Source organism: Rhipicephalus microplus, chromosome 4, assembly GCF_043290135.1.
Source record: "Rhipicephalus microplus isolate Deutch F79 chromosome 4, USDA_Rmic, whole genome shotgun sequence".
Classification (NCBI taxonomy): Eukaryota; Metazoa; Arthropoda; class Arachnida; order Ixodida; family Ixodidae; genus Rhipicephalus; species Rhipicephalus microplus.
The window spans coordinates 241,894,731-241,922,403 of record NC_134703.1 but is presented as its reverse complement, the minus strand read 5'-3'; the positions used below and the strand labels follow the sequence as shown (position 1 = coordinate 241,922,403).

Here is a 27,673-nt window from a genome sequence, read left to right as displayed (position 1 = left end):
TAGCTGGGTGCTTTTGGATCAGCGGTGCTGAAACTTTCACGGCAAACGGAAGCTGCCAGCCAGCATCACCTTCGCTTCTGCCAAACGACGTCCTAGGCGCAATCTTGGATGACAATCTTCTGCGGTGGCTGCCACACGTGGAGTATAGCTACAGCGCATCTTCTTCACGCACCGTGTTGTCACCAGCCCATCCCGGACCCGCTGGCTTTCATGCTTTAAAAGAGATGCTCGCTTGCTCTAGCTGGGTGCTTTTGGATCAGCGCTGCTGAAACTTTCACGGCAAATGAGAGCTGCCAACCTGCATCACCTTCGCTTCTGCCAAACGACGTCCTAGGCGCAATCTTGGATGACAATCTTCTGCGGCGGCTGCCACACGTGGAGTATGGCTTCAGCGCATCTTCTTCACGCACCGTGAAGTTACCAGCACATCCCGGACCCGCTGGCTTTCATGCTTTAAAAGGGACGCTCGCTTCTGTGAGCATCAGTGGACTCTGCGGCACCGCAGTGACAATAGGGAGTTTTAGTTTGTACGTATACTTCTTTACGTTACCGTGTTACCGGATACCGGATAGAATCTGCGCATGCGCGAGTCTTTACGGAACGTGAACCTTTACGTAATGGAAACTACTCGCCGGATAGGCTTTACGTTCACGGCCCGGAGCAAGCCACCGAGTCAAGCCAAGCCGAAGCAGAAGCGCCAACGGCGAACACGTTGTCTTGTAGCTCTGCAGTCATCAGCGGAATCGATGTCTGGGCGCAAGCGATTCAGTCTCAGTGATGACATCGCTCTGGTAAAGGAGGTATTGTATGTAAATCCTTTCCTTGACCCTGCGAGGTGGCTGAAGATAGCCGATCGGCTCTCCGAGGTGCTCGGCAGGTACTTCAACATTCGCAGTGTCAGGGAAAGGCTTAACCTAATCCTCCTGCGTTTTTTGCGAGACCAGAAGAAGAAAATTAAGAGGTAAGTGCGTGTCGTATTGAACTTTGTTATGTACTGTTCTTTCCCATTGACAAAAATTGTGATTACTGGCTCCGCAATAGCTCCGGTACAGAAGAGGAGCAGTCCGAGCTGGAGGACCTGCTGCAGCAAGCGGCTGACATAGCGCGCGAGTGCGGCTACACGCCACCGCCGTCAACCGCACGACAGCTCGCCGAACGCGACGGAATTAAAAAAAAAGCCTCAAGAAACTCGGTCGCCCGCCCGCCAGCGAAACGTCGCGTCGACAACAGGGAAGAAGATGCCCTGGCGGCCTACGCGGAGTTCACAGCGGGGGACGGTGTTGAGCCTGGTAAGAAATGTGCTGATTTCGCAATTCTTACTCGTACTTAACTGATAGTGAGCCGTACACTTGGCCTGCGTTGAATTTACAGGTGGTGTCATTTGATCAATTGCATGATACCACAGTGCTTCACCGGTTGAGTAAGTTAAGAAGAGAGTATAACAAACTGGACAAATATTTGTAAACGTTTGCTTTCTGCACGATCATAGCAGGCACAACCTCTGGAAGTTTTCTGTGTGAAATCTGAAGGCAGCAGCCATGCTTGCAGCACACTTTGCGGCCTGTTGTATGACTTAGGTGCTACCTGTGTGGCACTGTGGTATATTTTACCAGATAGGTGGAGACAAAAGTATAGCAATGATTAATAAGATTCCCGGAAATGTTTGCTTGGTTGCCTAACTTGCTACTTCTGGTGTCAGGTGATTACCGTGATGTAAAAAAGGATCACATGTGCAAAATGATATGTCTACTCACAAACACACACATGCTCAGAAAAGAGTCGTGCAGAGAACCTTGAACATGAGTTATATCAAGTGGCGAAATTGACAATGCTATAGACATGACATGCAGTCTGCTTGCACAACATGGGCAAATTGGAATATCTTCCTGCAAGCCTTCATCCTGCAGTAGATATGAAATTCTTATGAATATGCAATTGTTTTCTTTGTTACATAATCATTTCACCAGTTACATAACATTTTACTACGTCAGAGCTTGAACTATTCTGCCAAAGGTTGAGGAATAGCTGTCTCACCAAAGAAGGCTGTGATATGCCATTTAGTGTCTAGCAAAGATTAGAAGAACTTGTGGGATTCAATGTCAGACAGATTGTTGGGCTGAGGATCGAGCAACATGTGAATGTGACAATTTTTTTTTTTCAAGGAATTAGGTGACACTTTTGCCTTCAACAGCTTTGCACAAGGCTGAAATAGACTATTTGAAGTGTACCTGAAATAATTGTCTAGCTGGAGTTTGTAGATGTTTTTTTAACATGGTTCTCCATTTTTCTATAATTATTCTTATTTATGTGTAACCTACTCATTATCTATAAGTACTTGTATTCCCTCTCTTTTGTTTCTTGTTCCTTGGTTTAGAGCCCTTATGTTATAACAAATCAAATTTCTGCTGGCTATATTAAGTAGAGCTTAATAAAAATTTATGTTTTCTTCCTGACCAGCAGACGATGCAAGCACGTCACAGGCGCAGACACTTCTTAATTCACTGTATGAGCCGGAGAACATACAGATTCACATGGATCTGCCTGACTGTGGTGAGTGAAAATACACTGAGAAACACTAAAAGTTTTTCATTACACACGTGCTGAATACACTGTTGCATAAACTAGTGGATGCTGTAGCACGCATTATTGGGATAGTTGGTGTCAATTCATTTTAAGACTGGAAAATGCACGTACACGAACACACGGAAGAAATGGCAACACCATGGACCCCTTAAAATAGTCCTAAATAGTCATTTCCAGTCAGGTGAGCCTCTCAACATGGCCCGAAATTACTTTCCATTATTTTTCTCTTGTCTCCTACCTGTCATTTTTAGCCTTGCAGTGGGTTTTGAAGCTACTAAGGCGGCAATAGGGGCTGGTTGATAGCTTGTGCATCACCCTGTGTTGTTTGTCATTTTTTTGGTCCATGTTATACCTGGGAGATCATAGAAAATGAGGTTTTTCAAGTAATTGCACTGGCACTATTGAGCCCTAGCCTCTAGCATGTAAATAAGGCACTAGGAAGAGCCTGTATTTCTCATCAAAAGAGCTGCTGCATGAGAGGAGTTATTGCCGATGTGTATTGGAAAGGAAAGCAGGGTTCAAGCTCAAAGCACACAGCACAGCTCTTATGTTGGTTCACTTGTGATGTACAGAACTAGAAGACAACCCGACGGCCTCATGCCCCGCACCTGACCGCATCGCAACTGCTGCACCCAGTCGGGCTCAAACCCCAACATCTAGCCCTTCAGATGTTGCTGCTGCAGGTTTGTAATCCCTAGTTTTGTTGGTGCATGCCTACAGACTCAAATGATTTTCGTCATTAGTGCTTTCAACATCAACAAAAGCAACTTTAGGTGCAGCTATTGAGTCTAGGAAATCATTCAAGATGGCCTGAAAAATTCTATTTTGTGCTATAAAAGAAATACAGGGTCAGATTTTAGCTGTTGCTAACATTTGCACCAAGTCCTTAATTAAATTAATATGAGCTCAGCGAAGGACATTGTTTTGTTTTTCAGTACAATATTTTTGTCCTATGCAATAATAAATTAATAAGAGAATAAGTACCTAATAAGTGTAAGTAGTTTCAGTATGTTCAAAAACTAGTTGCATAGTTTCATCATGGATCCACTTCTTTTAGTTGCCCTTGCTGCTTTTCTATCTTTTCTTTGTCTCCCTGAGAATAAGTCTGGTTTATGTGCATTAGACTCAAGTAGCAGCCTCCTTCTGAACTTGTTTACTTGTGATCTCTTGGACTACCAGGCAATGCAAGTGTGCATGGGAGCCCCCCTGATTCCCACACTGGTGAAACCAGACGGGTGGCCAACACTCGTGTGCCTCTGCAAGGTGTGTAAAAAAAAAAAAGAAAGCTTGGTCATATCAGTGTATCTTGTATTTTGCCTAGTAGAAAACAAGAGTATCATTCAAAATGCAGGTACGCAATTGTAAATGAAGATGCTTGCAATTGAAGGCAAGAGTAAAAAAAAAGCACTTTAATTGTGTAGTAAATCTTTCTTTGGGAAAGCTTATTTCTCTGTCCCCTAAAATCTCCGAGTATATGGCTTTATCGCATCTTTAGTCTTGGCCAGGAAAGGAGACATGGGCAAACTGGTGCCTCATGTGTCCTTTTATGTTAGGCAAATTTATGACGTGGCATGTGCTTAGGTGTGCCATTGTCTGGGTGCTGTTGTGACCTTCAATAGATCCACACTCTCAGGGACATGTGGCCACTCTCACTGTGAGAAATGTTTGAGCACACGTAATCATCTTCCACTCGGTTGCAATGATGTGAACTTGCAGTGAAGTCAAGGTGGCAATAAAAGGTGCTACTTTTTAGTGCAGTGAAGTGTTGCATATTACGATTGATATGAAGCATTTGCTGCACTAGGAGACCATGGAACTATTCTAGTAAATATTCCAGATCTCAATTGTTAATAAAAATGTCATCACCTTTGCTCTGCTGCCAGAAAATATATAATGTGTGTAGCCAGAGAGCCTCTGCATTAACTTTAAAGAGCCATAGACATAGAGTAGGTCATCTTTGTTTTAAGATTAATTTTTGGAAATTTGTGCATGATTTTTTAGCACAAGTCCATGCAGCTTTATGAGTAATACAGAACAAGCTCGTTAATTTGACCTCAGTGAATTATTAAGAAAATTGGATGACTCGGGAGTTCTTGCTAGCCCCGGCCAGTATTTGTATAGTTTATTGCCATCAAACCTGTTGATTCGGTTACATTTGGTTTCAACGTGGGTAATATGAATGTTCCGCGAAGCCCACCAAGCATGAGGGCCCGCATCCCCACAGCGGATGTGGCCGCAAACTGCCTGAGAGAGAGAGTAGCGAGAGTTGTTGATTTATGACTTGTTTCAGTATATAGCAGAATTCCTTACAATGAAAACAATAGTTCAAAAATAGTACGAGGACCGCTTTAGGCAACAGCGTATTTCTGTGCAAGCCACTGGGACCGAGGCTACAAACTTGGTCAAAGCGAAGTGAGGTTAGGGAACGCGCTTGCCAGCAAGTGTACTTTGCGGCGAGTGACACTAAACTTGCTCGTGTGACAACGCAGCTAAGTGTACTCGCTCGAAGTGCACTTATATTGCCAGGTGTGATAGGGGTATAAGAGGCATTTCTTCATTTTCTTGATACTATTGATAATTCAAGATTAAATAACTAAAACATTTTTGTGGTCCTGTGTTGTGGTTTTGTGGTCCTGTCCTGACTTAACGAGCTTTTACTGTATCAGAAATCGGACAGAATCAGCCAGTTAAAAAAAAAGGGGGGGGGGGGTTGAAATGTATTGCACAAATTCGCATGACTCAGTTACTGATTGCCCTTTCAGAGTTGCCAGTTGATTCGCAGCAGCGCAGGGCTCAAAGTAGCCCATGCTCACCTTTGACTGCTGCGACTCGCACTTCAACACCAGTGCGCCCCCGAGCCACTCCAATCAGAGGTATGCATGTAGGCAGTTTTAAGTGCACCAACACCGATTTTCAAAGCTGGGTTTACTCTCTTATACAAATCTCCTGTGTACAGACACGTCTCTGAGCGAATATAAAGGTCCGGAAGTGCTGCTAAGACTTGAATGGTACATGCATGACGTCAGGCTACAGTATCAATTCTGGTGACTTCACACACCCAAATGAACACATGTGATGTCAGATACCAAAGCATACGAAATTGCTGCTTACATGTTGCTTTTCCTGTCACTTCTCCTCGCTGTTAGATTGCAGTAGTTCATCATACCTTTCAATCGAGCAAAGTAAAACATGGCTTCTGTCATTGTGTGTGCATTCCAACATCGTCTAAATTGATCACAAGGCAAGGAAATAATTTTATTGTGATTTGTTGTCATGAAAGCAACATTTTGCCCTGTATAAACTTTCCGTAGCAAAACAGGCCGCAATAGATACAAGTTCCATAGATTCGTTCACTATTGGGTGCTACAACAAGTGTGCAACAACTGGATGCCAGCCAGAACAATACTTGGTCCTTCTTTGACCCATATGTGTATATGAATAGATGATGGAAGGTCCGTGTAATGTCACCATATCACCATATCTAGCGTGAGCATGTCGCCAACTCATGTGGCTACAGTGTGTCTTGACGTCAGTATACAGTATATGAAACAGAACCAGCTTTGTAAAAACGTGTTGCATTTGCTTTTTAAAGTGTAGTCAAGTGTATAAGTGAACTTTCTTGGTTTTGAGGGCTTGACCTTTCATTTGATGCATAGAAACAACTTATAACATTTCTCCCAACACTTTTTTAAGTAATCGCAACATTTTGTTGCAAGCAATTTTGTGTGTACAGAGGCACCTTGACTATTATTACAGTATTTACCTGCCTGTGTTTAATAATTCTAGTGTTTTGGAATAGTATTGTACAGTAGACCCTCGTTAAATGGAATGTGAAGAGACTAAAAAATGTTTTTCATTTAACAGTAGCTCCGAGATAAAAAAAAAAGTGGAGAATCTAAGTACGAAAGCAACCGTGTTGAATGAAGTTGTTTAAATTAAGCAACAATTCACTTTAATTGATTTCAGTTTACTGAGAGTCTACTGTGTTAAAAAGAACCATGTGTGCTTAGTAGAATATCATGGTGCTTTGTAAACTGTTGCACTTGCTCATTCATTTGAACCTAAGACAGTTAACTGTTCCTTGTAAATTTGTGCAGGTCCACAGCGGTACGCTGAGGCAACATATGCCCTCATTCAGGCCCGCTGTGATCGGGACACTGCAATCGAGAACCACCGCCTCCAACTTGAACAAGGCCGCCTCCAATTTGAACAGGACCGCCTCCGGTTCGAGATAAAGCGCCATGAGGAGAAAATGAAGCTGAGAGAAATGGAGCTTCAACAGAGGCAGGCGGAGCAGGAGGCACAATTCGAGCTAAGGGAGCGTGAGCTAGAGGCGCTAGCTGAGGAGCGCAGGCACAGCAGGAGCTATCAAGAAGCGCAGCTTCAAATCATAAAGTCATTCATAAATAAGTAGATGTATCTGTTTAAACCTCCATGTAACTAAGTCCGACATAACTATGTACTTATTCGGGGCCATGACAAGGTCACCCTCCGTACTCCTATTCTCAACTAAAAATTGTAGAGCGTCTATTGTGCCTGTAAATGTATGAAAAACAGACATTAAAAAATAATATCTAATTGCTAAGTGAGCTATAGAAGTCTCCAGCTATAAACTCCGCCCACTGCCAGCTACCGTTATGTTGCCATGGGGTGTGGGACGTCATGTGTTTCATGCAGGAGATCTCTCTTCTCCCGAACTTTAGCCAGTGCATATTCTTCAATTTTTCAATTCCAAGGCATACAAAAGTTGAGGTAGCTCCATTGTGCCCCAACTGACCATGAAACAGTTGTTGGGCGGAGTAGATACGCTCACAAAGCAAATGTCTTATTACGTCATGGTTCACATGTACTGTTGTGAGGCTACCCGGCCACATGGGTGTTTATAACAATCCTCATTATAAATTGAGTGTTCAGCCAAATGTGCTGAAATTTCACCAGCTCATTTGTCAACAGCAAAGGACCAACTTTTTTAATACAGATTATGAAAATTGCTTGTCATGGCTCCTTGGAATGAACATTAAAGAGATACGATGACTTGGTTTTAGGTTGACAAACTGCACCTTGAGAACTCTAACCCCATGTTTCACAGTTGGAAATTAATTATTTGTGGAGAAAATTAAGGGTGAAGTTTCATTTTTATTTAGCACCTGAATGTCCATGCGCTTTATAAAAAAAAATCGATAAAGGAAGGCAATACACTAAAACATCTGCTAGTGCCAGTGGTCAAAACATGTAGTTTTAGCGTTTGTCAAGTCGTCTTCCGTGCAACAGAGACCAGCCACTACAGTTGAAGGGGAATATTTCCATTTTTCTAAATTTTGGAAAGAGTTGAAGTAGAAAAAAATGCAGTGTGGTAATCTAATACAGAAGTCATAAAATCACTTGAATAGCACTGCAGAGGGTTTCGCTATAGAAGTACCAACTATTATGCGAAGAACCTTCAATGCGATGATTTGTATCGGTGATGTTTCGTACTTTGTTGCATGGAGGTTTATGCATATTTTATGAACAATTTTATGGTTGTACAAAACTGCAACAGCTGCTCTTGATGATGCTTTGCTGTTAGCTGTTCAACAAGCTCTGCCGATAGCGCCTCCCGTTTGCCACTTGCTGTTGCCAATACATTGCCCCTCTGTCTCACATAAGGCCAGTGAAAAATGTACGAGGTCTGTTAGAAAAGTATCCGACCCCCCCCCCCCCCTTTTTTTTTTGCTAGCACTTCATGAATTTCGAACAAGCGCGCTTGCATTAGCCGATTTTGAACCTTCGTGTGCGCGTGTGAATTTTTCCCGCCTGGCAATTTCGTCAGTCGCTGGGATGCAGTGTTTGAGTGAGGTATGCACAGTGCTCTCATTGGTTTTTCATTGCAAGGAAAATGAGGGAGCGACTGGAGCAGTGGTAGAATGCTCCCAGCAATGGCAGCACCTCTAAGAGCAGTCTCTAGAGTCCCAAGGGGACTACTTGGAGGGTGTTTAGGTTTACAATGCTGCAATCATGCCCGTTATTGCTGTTCCACCAAAGTTTGGATACTTTTCTAACCGACCTCATATGATGCCTGTAGGTGCATATATGCTTTCATTGAGTTACAGCCTCCTCTTCATTGTTGAATTTGTTGTTTCCCTAATTTTATTTCAGGCTGAGACATTCTAGCTATGGGGCACAAGCTCGAGATTCAGATGTTGCCTCTTTCTCTCACTTTAGGGTTCAAAGGATACAACTTTCAGAAGGGTTGACAGGCGGGCTAGTTGGTAATAATTCATAATGAAAAAATTGAAAGTGCCAACCAACGGGACAACAGGCTTGTTTGTCTTTTCTCTTGTGTCTCGTTGGTTTGCGCTTCCAATTTTTTCATTATGGATACAACTTTATCGAATGTCTATCAAGGTTTCATGCAATATCGGCTTGGTCTCGCACGGGGAAACGTCAAAGCTTTGCCTCAAAGCCGCCTCGTGAGCTTGCTGGACTGCTCACATTTAGACGCGAAAGTTTGAGATGTGCAGAGCAGTAGCCAAACTCAATGAAAGGGTCTCCAGAGTAACTGCAAGCATTCTGGCAACATAACTACAACCCTACAACATGTGTTAGAGTGTTGCACGTCCTTTCTGGTACGAATTTTACTTGTCGTCCTGATGGTTGTTCGAATATATCCATCTTAGACGGACTGGATTAGTGAAGTTGTTCATGTAGAGCTACCCCCACAAAATGGCCTGTCTGCTGTTTTCTTTGGGACTAAGCAGTGGGAATATCCTTCTTGTGTTAACATATGCTTTTGTTTTTCTCATTATAGCTAGTGATCCTATCCTTATGCATGAGGTATGTTCCTTATTGTACGAGAGGCATGTCCATGGTCAGCGCTGCATGTCTCTGGCCATCAAGTGTGTAGTCTCGTTTTTATTTGGGAGGATATCACGTTCTGTGGTGATGTGAGTGGGGAACTACAAGATGGTCGAGCTCACGTTTCTGGCTCTGCCCGCTTTGCCAGAATGTCCAAGGCTTCCTTGGGAATCGTGCTTTTAGCATAGTTTTTTTTATTGCTGTTTCGGATTTGCATTAGACAACTTCGCATACCTAATTTTTTAGGGCCAGTGCAATATTGTTGCAATATAGGGAACGAAGAAGCTTGCTCAGATTGAAAGCAGATGACGCGACTCGTAACCCCCTGGACAACTGCTGAAATTATTGTCAATATACCAACTATGCACTCGTGTGCCTCTGCACTCTTCCCGCAACATTTGGTGGATGTGCTGGGTACCACGATGGAGCTTTGCAGTAAACGTCATGTGCTTGCTGCCACCCTGGAAAACAGACAGCCAATGTCTTGTCACCCACTTGTGTTGCATTTCTCGATCACCGCGCTGCGCCTCTCGCGCAGCTGATGCTAGCTCGAGCTGCGTGAGGATTAGAACAAGCTCACGCGCCTGGCGGTTTTGGCGTGGCAGCCGCAGCAGCTCCACTTCGGCAATCGAATAAAGCAGCGAGTTTGACACGACCACGTTGGCCGCAGTGCCGTCTTCCTCTCTCGCTACAGGTGGGTTGCCATTGTGATAGATTATGCAGCAAGATATGCCATTGCGCAAGCAATGCCGACCAGCTGTGCAGCGGATGTTGAGGACTTTCTACTCCCCGATGTTACTCTACACCACAGCACCCTTCCACAGTTACTAACGGATCGTGGCCGATACTTATTGTCAAAGGTCGACGATGGCCCTTTCCACTTTTGAGCTTCTGATAGTGACGTTCGTGTCGCCAGGCTCAAACCATATATACTTCGCCTTAACTAATGCTCCGTGATTTGTACCCGGATGGAGTTACGCTTGCCGGGAAGATGATGTTGCACTAAAAAGAATGAGAAAGCTCGCTTAGATTAGAGGAATTGACCTGACTGATCACACCCTGTGCAATCACTACATATACTGTCAAAACACCAACTCTGCACTCGTGTGCATGTTTTTTTCCTGCAACAATTTGACTACTTCATCTGCTATTTCCAAATGTTCCATGCGTATGCTGCATGTAATTTCAGCTTTGAAACCTGTCTATTCTTACGGCAGTGTAATTGTGACCCTTGTCAATATTACAATACTCAGTCACATCAACAAGCATGCAAAAAACAAATCAAAGCCTCCGCTTTGGCCTTTCGTCGGCCTCTGTTGTAGTCGAGGTGCACGTGTCCATGAATATTAGCCACTGCAACGGTGTTTCCAATTTTTGTTGAGATATAAATTTTCTGGCCATGCTGGTGGTAAATTGTGCCAAGTTTGTTCATAATTTGTTTTCTTATGGTAGTGGTTGACATGCATTCAAGCTGCGAAATGCATTGTGATTTGGCTATTTCTTTTAAGGTGTTGTGCATACCCAGCTTGGTCCAAAGCTAGATGAAATTTTTTGGCTGTGCAGAAAGTGTCTTCATTGCAGGGGCTATCATGATATATTATTGTGATACTAGATGTACCTGAAATTTGTTACATGTACTTAAGATCTTGAATGTCCCCGAGCTACTTCTCAATAAATCTAGTCGGTTAATTATGTGATAGACAATAAACTCAAGTATATTTATATTGCTTAGCCGGCTCTTGTTCAGTTGTTGCCTCTTGCTTTCACTTTGTAGATCAACGTGTCTGGCTCGGCTAAAATAGTTTTCATTTTGTGGTCTCATGTGATACATTCTGTGATGCTTGTTGTACCTGAAATTTTACAAAGATGCTTTAGAAACCTTGAGTGCCCCAGCGGAGTAGTGACTTTAGTAATGAAATATGTGAAACAAAATAAAACCAAATATTTTTTTCACCAGGTTTATGTCACAATTTCATGCACACTTTGCGACTTTGAGTGAGCAATGAGTCTCTATCCTAGGCAATGATTTTTCTACTCCAGACTACTGTATGCTATTTCAAAACATCGACACTGGGTGAGATACTGAACAATCCTTCATTTTCACACAGCTGCAGAAACCTGCATAAAGTATACACATCTTTCAGCACCAAACAGATATACATCTATGCAACTGCAAACATCCCATCAAATTATACATCAATGTAACCACAAATCCTAAAAATGCATAACCTAAAAGGCACAAAGTATTTTAAGGGCCTTTTTATGTGTGTTGGGTATGCGTGAGCAAGAAAGATATGCTGAAACAGACATAACAGAAGTCTTCAGAGTCGTGTACGAAGTCCCATCAGAAGCACTCAACAAGCATAATTAAGTGTGCCATTGGTGTGAAACTCTGCGTGGTGCGTAACTTTGATTGGGTGTCTCATTTTTGGCACTCGCTATTTCACAGACTTAGCACAAGCAATCTTTGCAAAATATTTGACCATTATTGCCCAGCTATGTGCATCAAAATGGATATATATATCTGCATATTTTGCAAAATGGGCATAAAACTTTGCTCTAAATACATTTAAGGTGTGTTGCAAATAAATAAAAATGGGTTTAGAGCACGAGCATCGGCAGAGGGTGCTGCTACAGGTAGTTGCTTTCACTCCTTCCACATAGCAAGGTGTCTGGCTCTCATCCCCGTATTTTCATTAAGTCGTGGTTCATAAAAAAAGTTGGAGATTTTTAGGAGTGGAGCCACCCGATAACACCACCATGATTACCTTGTCATGTGCATACGCACACACACATGTAGTTCACCAAACTTAATCGCGGCCTTCAACAGAGCATCCGACAATAGACTAATGGGAAAATGCAGACATGAGTACCTGTTAGGTTCTATTGGCACAACAAGCAAGTTTTGTTGTTTTTGGAATGTCAGGGGCATCTTCTAAACACTCCTTGAAGAACTGACACCGCTAGAGAACGACTGCACTTAAACCAGAACACATAACACCGAAAAAGACAGAAGATAACAGTGTAGAAATAATCACCCCTTCATCTGAAGATAAGTCATGAAGAAAGGCATAAGCTACATGCCTAGTGTCAGACAGTTATGCACTACTTTGTTTTTAACATGCTGTTATGTGCAGAGAGAAGGGATGACACAGGAGCTGATCTCATCAAGGTAGATTATGAAGAAGATGCCTAAAGCGAAGCACAGCAGCCAATAAAGGGTACCTTAGCCATTGGTGTCTAGCGGCTCAAGGATTTGTCATATCGGGCAACCTCCCAAAGATCGGGCTATAGGTGCCAGCACCGCACCCGCGCAAGTGTGGATAGGCGGTCGACGGCGCATATACAAATACTCGCAGCCGCGCTTCGTTCAGTGGCTCAGGAACTGACACTATACTGCATTTACCACATGTACGCACATGTTCTCGCAGGAGTAATAACATAAAAATCTTATATAGGAGTTCAGCAGAAAGCTTTCATCGATTGATTACGTGCATGACAGTGCTACAACAAAAGCCTGATTAATGAGACAAGCATGTTTTTTTTTTTTTACAAAAATTATTACTGCCTTCAGTCAGTCACTAACAATGACACATAAACACTGAAGACAATGTAACAATGATGAAATTTTCAGTTATGTTACACGACATTACATATAAGGCATGCCGTCTGAATTATTTCCAATGCCTGGCTTCTTTAAAGCATTCTTAAATCTAAGCACACGGTTGCACGCGGTAACTCTGTTTTGAGTACAGTTTAAGTACCGATGTGTCACTGCTTATGTGGTAGTAATATTCCTATGTAGCGATACCACGGTCAAATAAACACAACTAAGGCTCCTAGCACGATCAATAAACTGCAGTGCTGTAATTGTACACCTACCAACAACACCCAAATGTATGGCCTAGAGCCTCTTTTTTTTTTTTTTTGCTACGGAGTCTTTCTAGTAACACACTGCATTTATACACTATTTAATAGTCCTCATGTTTGGGAGGATGCCCAGAGCACTTTGTGATATGCTTGAAACAGAAAGCGGCAACCACTCTGAAATCATTCTGGTGAATGGAGGGTACAACGACAATAAACGGCACTTTGGAAAGTTGCACTCGCTGATCTTATTACAACGCATAAGCATTCGAAAAATAAAATGCTCTCGTACGTCGTTATAGGCATAGGTAAAACAGTTACACTCGCACTGACATGACTGGACAAACCACACTTTGAAAATTTCCAAGACGTACGCGCACATACATACAAGCATGACGTGGCTAGCAGACGACGCACAGAGCAATGCACCAGGCGACGACTTTGCTCAATCTCGCGGCCAATAGATTTCTGTTGGACTCCAGCAGAATCTGAGCTCTGGCACAGAGCCCGACTGCTTACACTAGTCCAAGGGTACATGAACGTTTTCTCAGCAGCAGCAGCACACCAGCAACCCACAGCCAAGAACAACAGGTGCTCAGGTCTCTGGTAGACTAAAATAGATGCCTTGGCTCATATCAGAAAACCCAATGACTGAGATGAATGGCCTGTCAGCTTGCTGCTTTCCCACCTCAAGTTCTTCTTTTTTCAGTTTAATTTGCTTCCCTCTCTTCTCATGCTTCAGAACTATAGCCGTGGTTTTCTCCAAGTAGGATTTCATTTATTAATTCTGTTTGCTTCTACACGCCAGTTCCAGTTTTTTTTCAATGTCCTCCACTGTCATATCACGCCCCAAAGTGGTGGTCTAAAGGCTAAGGTACACGGCTGCTGAGCCGCAAATCGTGGATCGAAACCCGGTTACGGCGGCTGCATTTCCGATGGAGGAGGAATTGTTGTAGGCCTATGTGCTCAGATTTGGTTGCACGTTAAAGAACCCCAGGTGGTCGACACTTCTGGAGCCCTCCACTACGGCGTCTCTCATAATCATATGGTGGTTTTGGGACGTGAAACCCCACATATCAATATATCAGGGTCATATCACGGCACGCACTTGAATACAATACCATAACATCATTCGACACTAGACTTTCTGCACAAATCAAATGTTCTTGTGTATAAAGAAAAAAATATTAATACAGTAATTTGAAAACAAATAAAATGAAAGAATAAGATTTGATCAGTTAAAAGGAACTAAATAGTCACCGAGTGAGGGTGGCTCAAGGCCGAAGTACATAGACACCTGGCTGTCGTACAGGCAGGTGCGGCAGTTGGTGAGAAGTGTTGCGACCTTGTACATCCTTCCCACTCTCTGACACGTCACTTTCAAGTTCTTGTGGAAGTCCACAAATGCAAAGTCTGCAGCCACTTTACCAAAGCCCCACTCAACAGCCTGCCGTACAGTGCTCATGCACTTGTTGAAGTGCGCCTGGTAGGGCTGCAAGCGGGCACCTCCATAAGGCTTCAGGAGCAGAGGCTTTAATGGGTAGGCCGGGTCTCCATAAATGACATATTTGTTACCCCTGGCTACCTTGACAATGTTCTCGTACAGCCTGGTGTCTTTCAGTATGCCTGCAACAAAACAAAAGGTGTCACAAGTTTTCTTATGCCAGAACTTGGCTGATGCATGAGTGTCAGTGCACAGCATTAACACAAGGTTCAGTGTCGACAGTATTTTTTGTGTCCATTTGTTGCAACATGGTTGTAAAAAATGGCAGAGAATGCCATGCTGGCTCTACACCATGTCTTCTCCCCAGACATGCTGCATACCTGCATTTGACACCATATGCCATTTAAGCTAATCTAACAACTTTCTAGCAAACTAACTAATATTTCAGCTAAAACGTTAAAAGTTGGGAAGTTCATTACACATGGCTGCAAGTGACAAAGTCTCCTTGAAGCCAGCTCCAAGAAAGGAGGTAATTTTTCACATTGTAGGATCTTGAAGCAATTTGGGCAAGTTAAATTTACCAGATCGTTTAAGGAACAGTATACAGTGCAATTGATTAGATTATTGTGTGACAGATGTGAAAATACTACGTGTGACTTTTTTGCATGGCATGTAACAAAGAAATGTTTAGCTTGCACTGTAATCATCAGAATATTTAACTGCACTACCATAAACCCTATAAGAAAATAATAATAAAGAACTTTTTGAATTATGAACAATGGTTTCCTAGTAATGAGCGCAAGTGGAGTGAAGAATGCTGATGCAAACATAGTACCTGTATGTGGCCTGTAATGTTGAGTTAATGTTGAAATCAGAACATTCACCTCCCAACTGTATTCCACAGCGGAGAAGTCTGGTTTCATGCTATTGCAAAATTTGGTGTACTGTGAAACGAAAACTTTGGTAGCTGGAATGGCATCTTGGCTTACAGTGTTGATAGTCACTATATTTACAGATGAATTGGTTGAAAAAGATCTTGGTAGTCACTATATATACAGATGAATTGGTTGAAAAAGATTATGCAAGATCAAGTAGCCTTCTTTCTCAGCAATCTGTACTTCATGCAACTGTGTGCATGAACACCCTTTGGAATGTCACTGACCATGTGGCATCACATTTAATTACATGAATGCAATTATTTTAAGCTGACTGTGAAGCAGTGGTCACATACACACAAAAAAAATCCAGGAGTTGTACTCAGCCACACGGTCAAACATTAAGATGGCTTTTAGATGAGGAGACCTATTCATCGATATTGTTGAAAAATATTTCTCAGAACTAACTCAAGTGAGTGGTATATTATTAGTAATTTATTCTCAATGCATGGGGAGTGGTGGCAATCGCAGCTACGTACCTACTGCGGTTGCTTCCTTCAGCAACTGTCCTAAAACTGAAACAGTGTTCTATGTGCTTGTGCCACAGAGGCTTCCTCATGCACTAACAGTGATCTTAGCCATATCTATTCACAGGATAGCTGCCTGCCATCTGCAAGTCAAAAATATGATTTCAATATGCTGACATTATACTGCCCTAGAAAAATAACAATAACACTACACCAAAAGCTCACTGTTCAGCTAGGTTCTTAGCGCATGAGCTATGACCTAGGTATGTTTGTGATATGACAATTTGTCATTTGACAGCTACAAGCAGAGTTTCTGCAAAGGCAAAACCTTACTCGCAGCACCTACCAGCATCATGACGCCGTCCCCTGAATGGGCCATCTAGCTGGCAAATAATTCCATTGGCGCACATAACTGCCTGATATTTCTGGCAATGGAAGCGCTTGTGCCCAGAGTAGTGCTCCTGCTGAAGCTTAGACGGCCGACAAATTCGTCGTGCCGTGCCATCTATGAAGCCCCAGCAGTTCTTCAGTGGAGCACCTTTCTGGTGCACGGCCTAAAAAGAATAACAAAAGAACAGATGAAGCAGCTGCCAATAGCATTTATGCACAAGTACAGTTTTCATATATAATCTTAGTAAAAAACATTGTCCTTGCTCTTTTACTTGACATGGACAGCCGAGACACACGAACAAACAACAAGCGTGACCAAACGAAATATTTTCACTTGCCTTCTAGCTGTTCTTGTACTGGTTTTACGCTACTGTCTCCACCACCCGCAGTAGAGGGCACTTTGCTTTTTACTCCTACCATAACAGAAAGCAGAGTTTCACTCTGTCTTTCAAAACTCTAAGGGGCATCAAAAGTTGAATCATTTCATGCCAGGCAGTGAATAAGCTAACTCAAAATAACAAATGACGTTCTTAGCAGTCGAGGAGTGCACATCACAGTGGCAGTTACAGTAACGGGGGATTGATACATAAACATGGACATTTCCCTTTTTGGACCAGGCTATATTCCAAAAAGGTAAACAGTGCCAAATATAACAATGATGTCTGTTTATTTTAGCAGTAACCATATGTGAGAAAGCAGTAGCAATTATTGTTTATGATGCTTGCTGCTTTTGTGAAGCACACTTATGAGTTTACTAGAAGCATTCATATTCATAGCTTACTCAATGATAAAAGCAGACACAGCATGAGATTGGTGCTCAAGAACAAGCTGTGCCCAGTGCGTCAGTGTTGAATCCATTACTGACAAACATTTTCACTTAACATTTCACAAAGACGCACTGCAATATGCAATATAATTGAAAGGTGAATTATGCGTGCCTCTCCTAACTTACAGTTAGACTTGTGCTCCTTGAATTAAAAGGACACTAAATGCAAATGATGTTTCATGTCACATTAGAAGGCCAACAATTAGGAGTACCTAAAGCATAAACATTATGCACAGTAGCAATTTAGTAACAAATATAAAGGTAAACGTAGAATGAGAAGCCAGCCAGAGTATTGGAGCTCGCTTAGACTCACTCGAAAGATATATTTTGCTCTGGGCACTTGCTCCGATTCAGACTCGCTCAAAATTTCCCCCTCGGACTCAAAATGAGTAAGTTTTTTCTCCACTGCATTCACTTGAAATCAAACTCGCCAACTTATTGCTGACACCAACCAACACAGATGCACAGCTTGACCAGAGTCTCGATGAGCCTCAGTGTGTTGCCACATGAGTCTGCTAGCATAATATTTCCTTTCTCAGTGTCACAGCTGTTTGATGCCAATATCTCACATAATGGGTGCTCTACTTTCATTCTTGTTCTTGAAACAAGTGTTACCGGTGCGGTAATATTTGTATTACATACATGGCTCACACGGAATACCGTTATGGATGGATCCAAACAACTTTATCAAGGATTTCCGGTGAAATAATTCGCACAAGAGGTCATTGCACTGCATTCTTGTGGTCTCATTGACCTGTTGTTTGTTGTTTTTTTGTGTGTAATTGTCTTCTTCCACAGTAGAAACAGGGTTGCAAAAGAATAAACAGGCTGCAAAAACAACACAAGCTGCCACATTTACATGTAATGTGATCGCTGGAATGTGCCCATGTTTGTCTGAGCTCAAAATTGTAGTACAGATGTATTCTCTCAGCGTGTGCGAATATATCTTTTAAACTCGCTGCGACGCGAACTGAACATTTTAAACTTCGAGGAACGAACAGACGCATTTTAATGAATTTAACCAGCCTGAACCAAGGTTTTTACTGCAGCGTCCTGGTGTTATGCCGTAAAATCGCCAATTTAGTAGACTCGCAATGCAACGAAATTGAAATCAGTAATTGAAATAAACGTGGCATATTTTGTCGTTTCAACTTTCACGCCAGCTACTATGGATATTCTGCCAGTTTTTGGACATGTTACAACTTTGCTTCGTACAAAAAAAAAAAGTGATATTCGCACAAAATCGATCGACTTTCATGCTTACCTGTGAAAACAGTTGCAGGTTCTGGAGGTTCATCCAGCCATGGACTGTGAGATCTGCAAGCAGGTGTCCAAAATAATATTCGATGTGAGACATTACTTTGGACACCACGCTTGAGATCACGGAGCTGTGGCGGTTGAATATCGTCTCCAGGTCACAAAGTCGATTTGGATAAGCGAGGCGCCGCAGTGTCATACACAAAGCCTCGCGATCTGACACTCGGACGCGCTGCGCACTCATCACTTCGCCGGGAATGAGCAGGCCAGCGATCAAGTCATCCAAATCGCCTTTGTGGAACCTGAAGTTACGATAGAAGGTGGTTCCATCGATGGCGTCGATATCCAACACGCCGTTCTCGTGAAGGTTCCTCCGCGGCTGCGGCTGTAGCAGATCCATAATCAGTAGATCGTCGATGTACTTCCACGGCAGATTTTGAGCCAGAAATGGATCTTGAAGCACACTCTTTGCCATGTCGACGACCACTTCTTTGCGAATGCGGCTAGCAGCTGACCGTTCAACCAAAGAGGCTTAGCCAGAGAGGCTTAAAGAATTGGCAATGGCTGCTGCGCCGCGCGGCGCTCCAGCCATCCCCACACAAAACTGGCTGCTGCGCCGCACGGAAGTGACGTCACAAAAATTGTCATGACATACGTCGTTTCCGAATTAGCGCGTTGTTCGAATTTACCGAATCGGAACGTGGCTCAGCTGGCCAGCAGACGCTCACTTGCTGCTGCTGCTGCTGGAGTACGGCTGGTTGCTGCTTCTGCGAGCTGTCTACAGGCCTTGTTCTGCTACATATTCGCAAGCCTCGAACATCATCTTCATCTAAGCTCAACCGCTTATTTTCGCTGCTATTTTATATTTACTAACGTTGTTTATATCCATCCCAATACGTATTTTTGTGATTTTTCGCGTATAGGCTGATTTAGCAGTATCTGTGCGTGGCCCTTTCTTTGGTCATCCGTGTTAACGTGCTTCGTATCTGTGTCGTAGTGCATTTGCGTAGTTGACAGCCGTGTTTTAGACTAAATATTCACTTTCTTGTTTCTTTTTTTTTCATGGTGTAATTCTGAATTGAAAGTGTGCGCAACATGACGCGTGTGTTAGTAGCGGGCGATTCAATGGTGAAATACGTCGACCAGTATTTCCCATCGCGCCGTGGCTTGTCTGTTAGCGTTGCCGCACACAGAGGAATAAGGATTGAGCACTTGCTCTCAATGATTGCTGACAAGCTGGCCAGTTTTGATGTTGTCATTGTACATGTTGGCACGAACAACACTGTTGACAGTGTCAACATGTGCATGGACAAATATCGCCAGCTCGCTCAGGGAATCATCGAAAGCAATCCCACGTTGCATGTAGCTTTTTCTGCCATTCTTCCTCGGGGGCAGAATCGGTACCGCCAAGGGGAAGAACAGTTGTGTGATGTTTGTCATTTGAATGACCACTACAGGAATGTGAATGCCGCACTCGCACAGCTTTGCCTGGAGAGGGGCTTCACTATCATGGATAGTCTTGTGGACAGCTGGCCTGGATTCCTGAGCAGGGATGGTGTCCACCCCAGCCGGCTTGGCAACAAGGTGCTGGCAGACTTCCTGTACCGTGAGGCCTGTGCCTTGTCCACCCAACTAGAGAGGAGACACATCCAACAGTCCTAAAAGGAGTCCAAGGCATCTGCATGGAGTGGGTGGGCTCGGCAGGAGCACTTTTCCATCAACTTGGTAGTCGATTTTCCAGCACTTGGTATGCATGCAGTTCAATATTCTCCAGCAGTAGGTGGACCTTCCGCTGCACCAGCTCCTGTCTGGAAAACCAGCAGTGCTCTCATGCAGAGACACGACACTGACCAACTGGCCAGTACCATTCATGGTATTGGCTTTACACTCGTTGGCGGTGTCCGCGTTCGCTGCAAAGGAAGCAAGGCTTGGTGGACCTGGGACAGCCTGCCTTCCCCGATTTTCCATGGCACAAGTGTACCATGCAAGGGAAACACTGGGGAGAGGCCTATTCAGCCAATGATCCCTAGTCGAGGTGCAAGCACCACTTGTGACAGGAAAATAAGGAGAGCCTCACAGGAGCATGAGAGTGCTCTTGTGCGCTCTTCTGTGGGGGAAGAGGAGGCCAGTGCTGGAAAAGCAGCTGTGCCACAGGCTGTCGGCCAGTGTGGCGACAGTGAGTGGAAACTGGTGCAGTCAAAGAAGAGCCGGCGGAAGGCTGCGGCACTGCACAAGCAAGAACAGAGCTCTAAACTGTGTGCAGACAGTGAAGGCAAAGTTCTTGCTGTGACAGCTGCCAAGTCCATCAGGTCCACTTCACCTATGACAGCAGTTGTGAGCCAGAAACAGATTCAGTCTGCTTCTTCCACTGTCTGTGGTAGAAAGCCTGAAGGACGAGCCAGTGTCTCGCACAACGTCATTCGTGATAGTTTTAAAAAGGTGCAGCGTGTTCCTAGCAAGCAGTTGAAAGACTGCTCAGTTTGTTCCGCGACTCACTGTGAATCTGTCACGAATGACGCTGTGAACGAGGTTTCTGTCTGCAAAAGCCATCTACCAGCACTGACTCGGGATTGCATGCGAATTGAGCGCGATCCTGGCACAGAGGCTGGTGACCCTATGGAATCTGGGTGCACTGCAGCTGTGCAGTACAAGTATTGTGAGGCTGCTTTGACATCCAGAAGCAGGCCTGTCAGCCTTGGTGCCCAGGCTATTTGTGTAAACACTGGTGCCAACCCAACCATCCTCAATAACTCAGTAAATACACTATATGGTGGGGGTAGCAAAGTTTATTTAAATGCAACATTTGATAACTTTCCTTCTTTTAAGAAAAGCTTTGATGAGTGGTGCAGGGAGGGCAGGCATGTAGTCATGATAAATAAGAGTAATAAAAGTCCATTCACATCAGAAGATAAGGACTTCGAGTATATTAAAATTAAATATAGCTGCATTCACGGTCGCACAATAAAGCCCAGGGGGATAGGAAAGCGACCAAAGCAAGCTTACAATGGTACTGGCTGTGAAATGACAGTATCGGTAAGCCTATGTAAATCGCCTACTCTGCACTACAAGATAACTAAACTACAAGCTAAGCATAACCATCCCACAGAATATTATGGTTTGTATCCTCAGAAGAGGCTCCTGAATCATGGAGAAAAAGAAGAATTCTTTGACTTAGCTAAATGTAATATTGGCGCAAAGGATTTTAAAAACTTGGTCGAGCAAAAAACTGGTAAGAAGTTAACTACAAAGGACATTAATAATTACAAGCAACGATTTTCTATTCCTATCCGCAATGAGCAGGCTCATGGTGAAATGGTTTTAGAGAAGGTAGAGACCTTGCTAAAAAATAATCCAAACTGGGTTATTCACTATGAAATGAATCAAAATAATAACCTGCAATTCATATTTCTTCAAACAACGCACATGCGTGAGATTTTGGAAAAGTATCCAGAGATTCTATTTATTGATGGAACGTATAAAGTGAATATTGAGGGTTATATTCTTTACTCTATATTAGTTCAAGATGGTCGTGGTCGTGGGAGACCTGTGTGTTATGCCTTCTTACGAAATGAGACGACTGAAATTGTTGAGCCCATGTTCACAAAGTTTGTAGATTTCAACCCATTTGTTGTGTCTGCTTGCAAAGTAGTGACGATTGATAAAGATCTCAATGAACTGCGCATTTTAACCAATATTCTTCCTAATTCTAACATACTTTTGTGTACGTGGCATGTGTTGCATTGTTTCCAGCAAAAGGTTAATGAAAAAGCTAGACAGCAACGTGATCAGTTGGTTCCTCTCTTAAAAAGCTTAGTTTATTCCCCCACTGAGCAAGACTACTTCGATAAGCTTGCTAACCTCCAAGCTATGACTTGCACAGATTTCATTTCTTACTATATGCATAACTGGCACTTGTGTAAGGAAATGTGGGTACATGCATATCGGCAAGCCCTTCCTACATTTGGTAATAATACTAATAATCGCATTGAGTGCCACAATCAAAAGATTAAAAATTATCTCTCTTCAAGCATGCATTTGGTTCAAGCAATAGAAGCATTGGTAGGTTACATTGATAATGATTCTTTATCTCTACAGTTCTCTAAGCTTAAAGAAATGAAGCTGAACCTAAACATAAATGATTTCAATGACCCATTTCAGCTAGAATTGTCCCGTAATTGCACTTCTGAGGCTACAAGTAAAGTACTAGAGCAGTATGAGAAGTTTAAAAATGTAAGTTATCAAGTAACTTCCACTCCTAATTCTTATGTTGTAGTTTCACCAAGATCACAGTACAGTGTTTCATTGTGCTTGGCTTCTTGCACATGTGCTTTTTATAACCAGTACACTCTGCCTTGTGCACATATTTTAGCAGTGCGTGACTTTACTAAGCAAGATCTTTTCGACAAGGCTTGCATACCAGACAGGTGGTGCAAGGATCATTTCCTGAGTGACAGCTGCACAACCACTAGTGCCACACCAGTGGTAACAAGCAGCATTCAGTCACCACCCTGTGTGAAGCTTGACACTGCACAAGAGAAGTATACTTATGCTTATAAGAGTCTTTGCGAAATGTCAAAAACCGTGGCTAACGTATTATCTAATTGTGGTGAGAAGGAGTTAATGGAAAAACTTTCGTCCTGCGAGGCTTTCTTCAGAAATTTAACCACATTTCCTCGTAACCAAACTTCAGCAGCCATAAAGGCTGCACCAGCTCAATTAGCACAAACTACTGCCACAAGTTATCTTGGGCATTCTAACAGTACAAAACTTGTGGTACCTTTGGTTAAAGCAAGAAGGGGGCGGCCAAAAAAAGTGAGAGCTGTCAAGCGTAAATTTTTCCCAAATCAAGTAAAAAAGGTAGGCCTTGCAACTGTTAAAGTAGACATGCTAAATGTCTACGAACGGTATTCTCTTTCAGATGCAGATTTAAATGTTCTGGTACAGGGCACCTCCATATCAGATAGCGTAATCAATGTCGCACAGTATTTAATTCAGAAAAAGTATCCTACTTGTGTCGGCTTTCAAGATGTCTTACTGGGCCGATGTTTACAATTCACTCAAATCAAAGGCCCTTTCGTTCAAATCTTGCATGTTCAGAACCCCAATCATTGGCTTACAGTAACAAATGTTGGTGCGGACAAAAACACAGTCTTTATATATGATTCAATTGATCAAGATACCCCTCCTGACGCTGTTAGGCAAATCTGTCATATTCTAAAATTACAATCGCCAACATTAACCATTCAAACAATGAAGGCACAAAACCAGTGCAACACACTTGACTGTGGCTTGTTTGCAATTGCCAACATGTATTATATAGCGTCAGGCAGAAAACGAGAAACTTTGAACCTTAACCAAGTTATGCTACGCAAACATTTGCTGCAATGCATACAGAATGGTATGATCGAAGACTTTCCCCTCATAAACTCCATGGCTGCTCGCGTACAGCCAAGAGATAGTATTTACAAGTTACATTGTGTCTGCCGGCAACCACAATATAGTGGGGTAGTATGGGACATTACTTGTGCAAGTTGTTCAAGAGGATTTCACGGAGCTTGTCTCGGCTCTTTAGCAGCTAACTTGGACAAAAAAGTATTCGTCTGTTCTCAGTCATGTTTGCTGGTTGCCAAGGAAAAGATACATTCTTCTAATTAATAATAGCATTCCATTTTGGTGTAGACATATGGCAAAATTTCTAAGCATTCTTCATGTCTCCTCGTCTAATTTTTGCTTTTCTTTAAAGGGCCACTCACCGGGTTTGGCGATTTTGAGCTGACAAGTGCAATGCGTACATCGGGAGTTTATGGTCACGTCTGCCAAACATTGCAACTCTATGCGACGTGGAAATAGGTCAAATTTCAAAACGAACGCTTCTCCCCCTTTTTTTTGGGTCGCGCCCCCAGAGAAGGAGGTTATGATGTGCAAGTATGAATCGCCCTACATACACAGCAGTGCAGTGACGTTGGTCCTATATGTATACGACTGTGCTCTGACGCTGCCAACAGTGGCACGTGACATGACGGAAATTATTTAACGTGACATGCGTAGTTAATGTAATTTGTTGCTTGAAGAGATTAATAAAACTTGGGATACATATTGAGACGCAATAGAAGAATGCGTTTGTCTTTTGCATTTTTTCCCCGTGAATTCCAACGAGATGCCGAGCTAATGTGCTGGCGTTTCGCATGCGTTTGTGTATCCGCGGTTACTGCATGAAGCAGACTCCTGTCCTGGAAAAGAAATTAATGGTCCTGCGCATTCGAGCACTCATTATGCTCATCTTTTCAACCGCATCAAAGCCAGCGTTTCCAAACAATGTCGCAAAAACAGGCAGTAGACACAATACAATGCTGGTCAACAAAAAAACACCGCTCGCGCGCTCGAGGGTTGGGCTTGTTTGAGCACGTCATGTGCACGTGACCTCTTGGTTGGATGCTGGAGAGGGTAGGAAAGAGATTTGGCTTGTGAATGCTACACGGGGGAGTGGCAAGGGTTTTGAGCTTGCCTCCTTTCATCCTTGTTTCCTGCTGTTAAAAAAAGAAGAAACTGTTTTCTCAGCTCGTAATGAACCGATTGAAAAACTTTTTACGGTATAATGCTCTCCGTTAGATACACAACTTCCACAGTTTGTTATGGGACCTGGTGAGTGGCCCTTTAGGGACTGACTTCAGGGATCGAAAGTATGAAGTTAGGCATGTTGGTAATGCATAACGGATCACATAGCACAAAAATTTGACCCAGGACAAGAGAAGGAACAAACACGAGTGCTCACTTCCAAGAAGATTTATCTTGAAGAGCAAACACATATATACTCCTGAAATGTGAAAATCAGGCAAATCATTCAAGACGCCCACAACTGCCATGCGCAAATAAATATCTTGCATTTTCAAAAAAGACAATTTGACAAAGCCCGAGACATAGTGCTGATGCAGTTCAGCTCTAGTCTACAAATCCTCTTTGCCTCGATAATTTCTCTTGTCATTTTATTTGTTGTTTTTTCTTCCAGCAATAATGATGTCCCGCAAAATCATTTTGCAGCCACACGTGCCGCAATAAACACCCTTGTAACCTCAAGAATGGTCGCAATCGTTTCTTGGCCTTGCACTGTAGCAGGTGTGGCTCCAAACCACTTTTGTGTGACACCATTATCATTGGGAAAAAAAAACAAGAGAAATTGTCGTGGCGAAAAAGATTTGTAGACTAGAGCTGAACTGCATCAGTACTTTCTCTCACTCTGTCTCTAGGGATTTGTCAAAACGAATTGTCTTTGCTGAGGATGTAAGGTTTTCGTGCATGGCAGTTGTGGGCTTTTTGAATGATTTGTCTATTTTTTGCATTTCAAGAGTATATATGTTTGCTCTTCAAGATAAATCTTGTTGGAGGTGAGCACTCGTCTTTGTTCCTTCTCTTGTTCTGGGTCAAATTTTCACATTATGTGATGAGTTAACTTTCTGCATGCGCCACCTTATTTTTTTTCCTTGTTGTAAGCTAGTGGTGGAGCGTTAACTAGAAGTACATAAAAACATTGCCAAATGTATGTTACCCCAACGAACCAAATTCCTTTGTTGAGGCAATCCTTTCTGTGGCATTCCTTCTTTATTGACTTTTCATCACGTCAAACCTCACACCTGTCTCTTTCATAAAAGTTCTAGAACTAGTTCTTGCTTTGTTTTGTTTTTTTGCCAAAAGTAGAAAACTTCCCTTTGTTGAGCAAATTTTCCTGAACTAAAATATATTCATATCTAATGCACGGAATAAAAAATAAAAAACAAGAAAATTTATAGGCTGATCACTAAATGTCAATTGAATAAGGATTTCGGAAATACTACCATGAATGGCACACAGCAAATACTCATGCATGCAGCCTTTTACCATGTGCAGCTGTAAACTGCAAACAAAAAGTATCAGATATTGTATATGATTTGCTTTTTTTTCTTTTCAGCAACAGTAACTTGCCCTTTAAGAGAAAAATATGAACATAAAATTTTCAAAAATAGTCATTTTTGAAAACCTGTCAATATATCAAAATGGTTTAGTTGATTCATGATTATGCAAGCAGTTCTTGCATGCCTGTGGCACTGGGATTGTTAATGTAGGCAGGCTGAGTTTGTAATGCTCTAAAGCCTCAGCATTTTAGTGTTATATTACAATATAACATTCAAATATTTTATGAATGCAACTATGAAATTTGCTCACAATGAGTTTGCTACAAATTAAGCAACCAAAGTCTGTGCATATATTGCCCACATTAAGGTCACACTGCCACAAGTCTCTAGGCGGAGCCTGACCGGTACAGAGCGCGTTCTCGGGTGGCGGATAGAGAAAAGTCTTGCAATGAAGTGATGCTAAGCAGCTTCTATTAATAAACAAGACTGGCACTTGTGCCCGCGGACCAACAGGCAGAAAATACGTATGACAACAGGAGTCTTTTCACTGCTGTGGTGGGCAAGTTGAAAGTTTCAGGTGCCATTTTTTAAACTCTGATTTATCTGTTGTTTTTTTCATCTGTTTTCTTCATCTTGTACAGGTCCAGTACATTGTGGACTCACCCTGTTGTCAAGTCATCAGGAAGTTGGATGATGCTGTCTTCTTCTAGCTAAATTATGCAACTACTAAGAAGGGGATCAGAATTCTATTTTGTAGCAGTTATTTTACAAATAAATGTTAGTAAAATTTTTCTTGGTTGTAGTAGTGTCATTGTGTACTCACGGACCATAACATTACATAAGACAGGAATTCAAGTGCACAGCAAAAAAGTGCTGCTATGAGCACCTGTTATCAACATCAGCTGGTCATTCTTAATTTTGGTCTTTTATTTATCGCACATCGAGTAGCCGCAATTGCTTGGTTTACAGGCTGAGAGAAAATTTAGCTCCCTTTCTTACACGCCAAAGGTTGCTGGCAGTGAAACAGCGTTGTCAGCATTTTGATAGATACTTTGAAAATGAACGTGATACAAAATGAACATTACATGATACAAAATGAACGCATGCACAAGCCACTTGTGCATCAAACAAATATAAGCATTTGCGACTGCTCAGGCCAAATATGCATCTTGGCACGTCCGTTT

At 42.7% G+C, this 27,673-nt stretch overlaps 1 protein-coding gene and 1 long non-coding RNA gene across 2 annotated transcripts; one reads left to right on the top strand and one right to left on the bottom strand.

Moving 5' to 3' along the window:
- Nucleotides 1-14,169: 14,169 nt before the first annotated feature.
- On the bottom strand, nucleotides 14,170-15,170 carry LOC142814118 (uncharacterized). The gene has a single exon (XM_075892048.1). It carries the CDS (start codon nucleotides 14,984-14,986, stop codon nucleotides 14,519-14,521), a length of 468 nt encoding a protein of 155 aa, XP_075748163.1. The 5' UTR covers nucleotides 14,987-15,170; the 3' UTR covers nucleotides 14,170-14,518.
- A 5,365-nt stretch (nucleotides 15,171-20,535) lies between these two features.
- On the top strand, nucleotides 20,536-27,280 carry LOC142814793 (uncharacterized). Its single transcript, XR_012895098.1, has 2 exons — nucleotides 20,536-23,141; nucleotides 27,131-27,280. It is a non-coding gene; the product is annotated as an uncharacterized LOC142814793 (long non-coding RNA).
- Nucleotides 27,281-27,673: the final 393 nt, after the last annotated feature.

Coding starts and splice junctions, on each gene's coding strand:
- LOC142814118 (XM_075892048.1), bottom strand. CDS start 14,986: ATGCTGTGCACTGACACTCATGCATCAGCCAAGTTCTGGCATAAGAAA.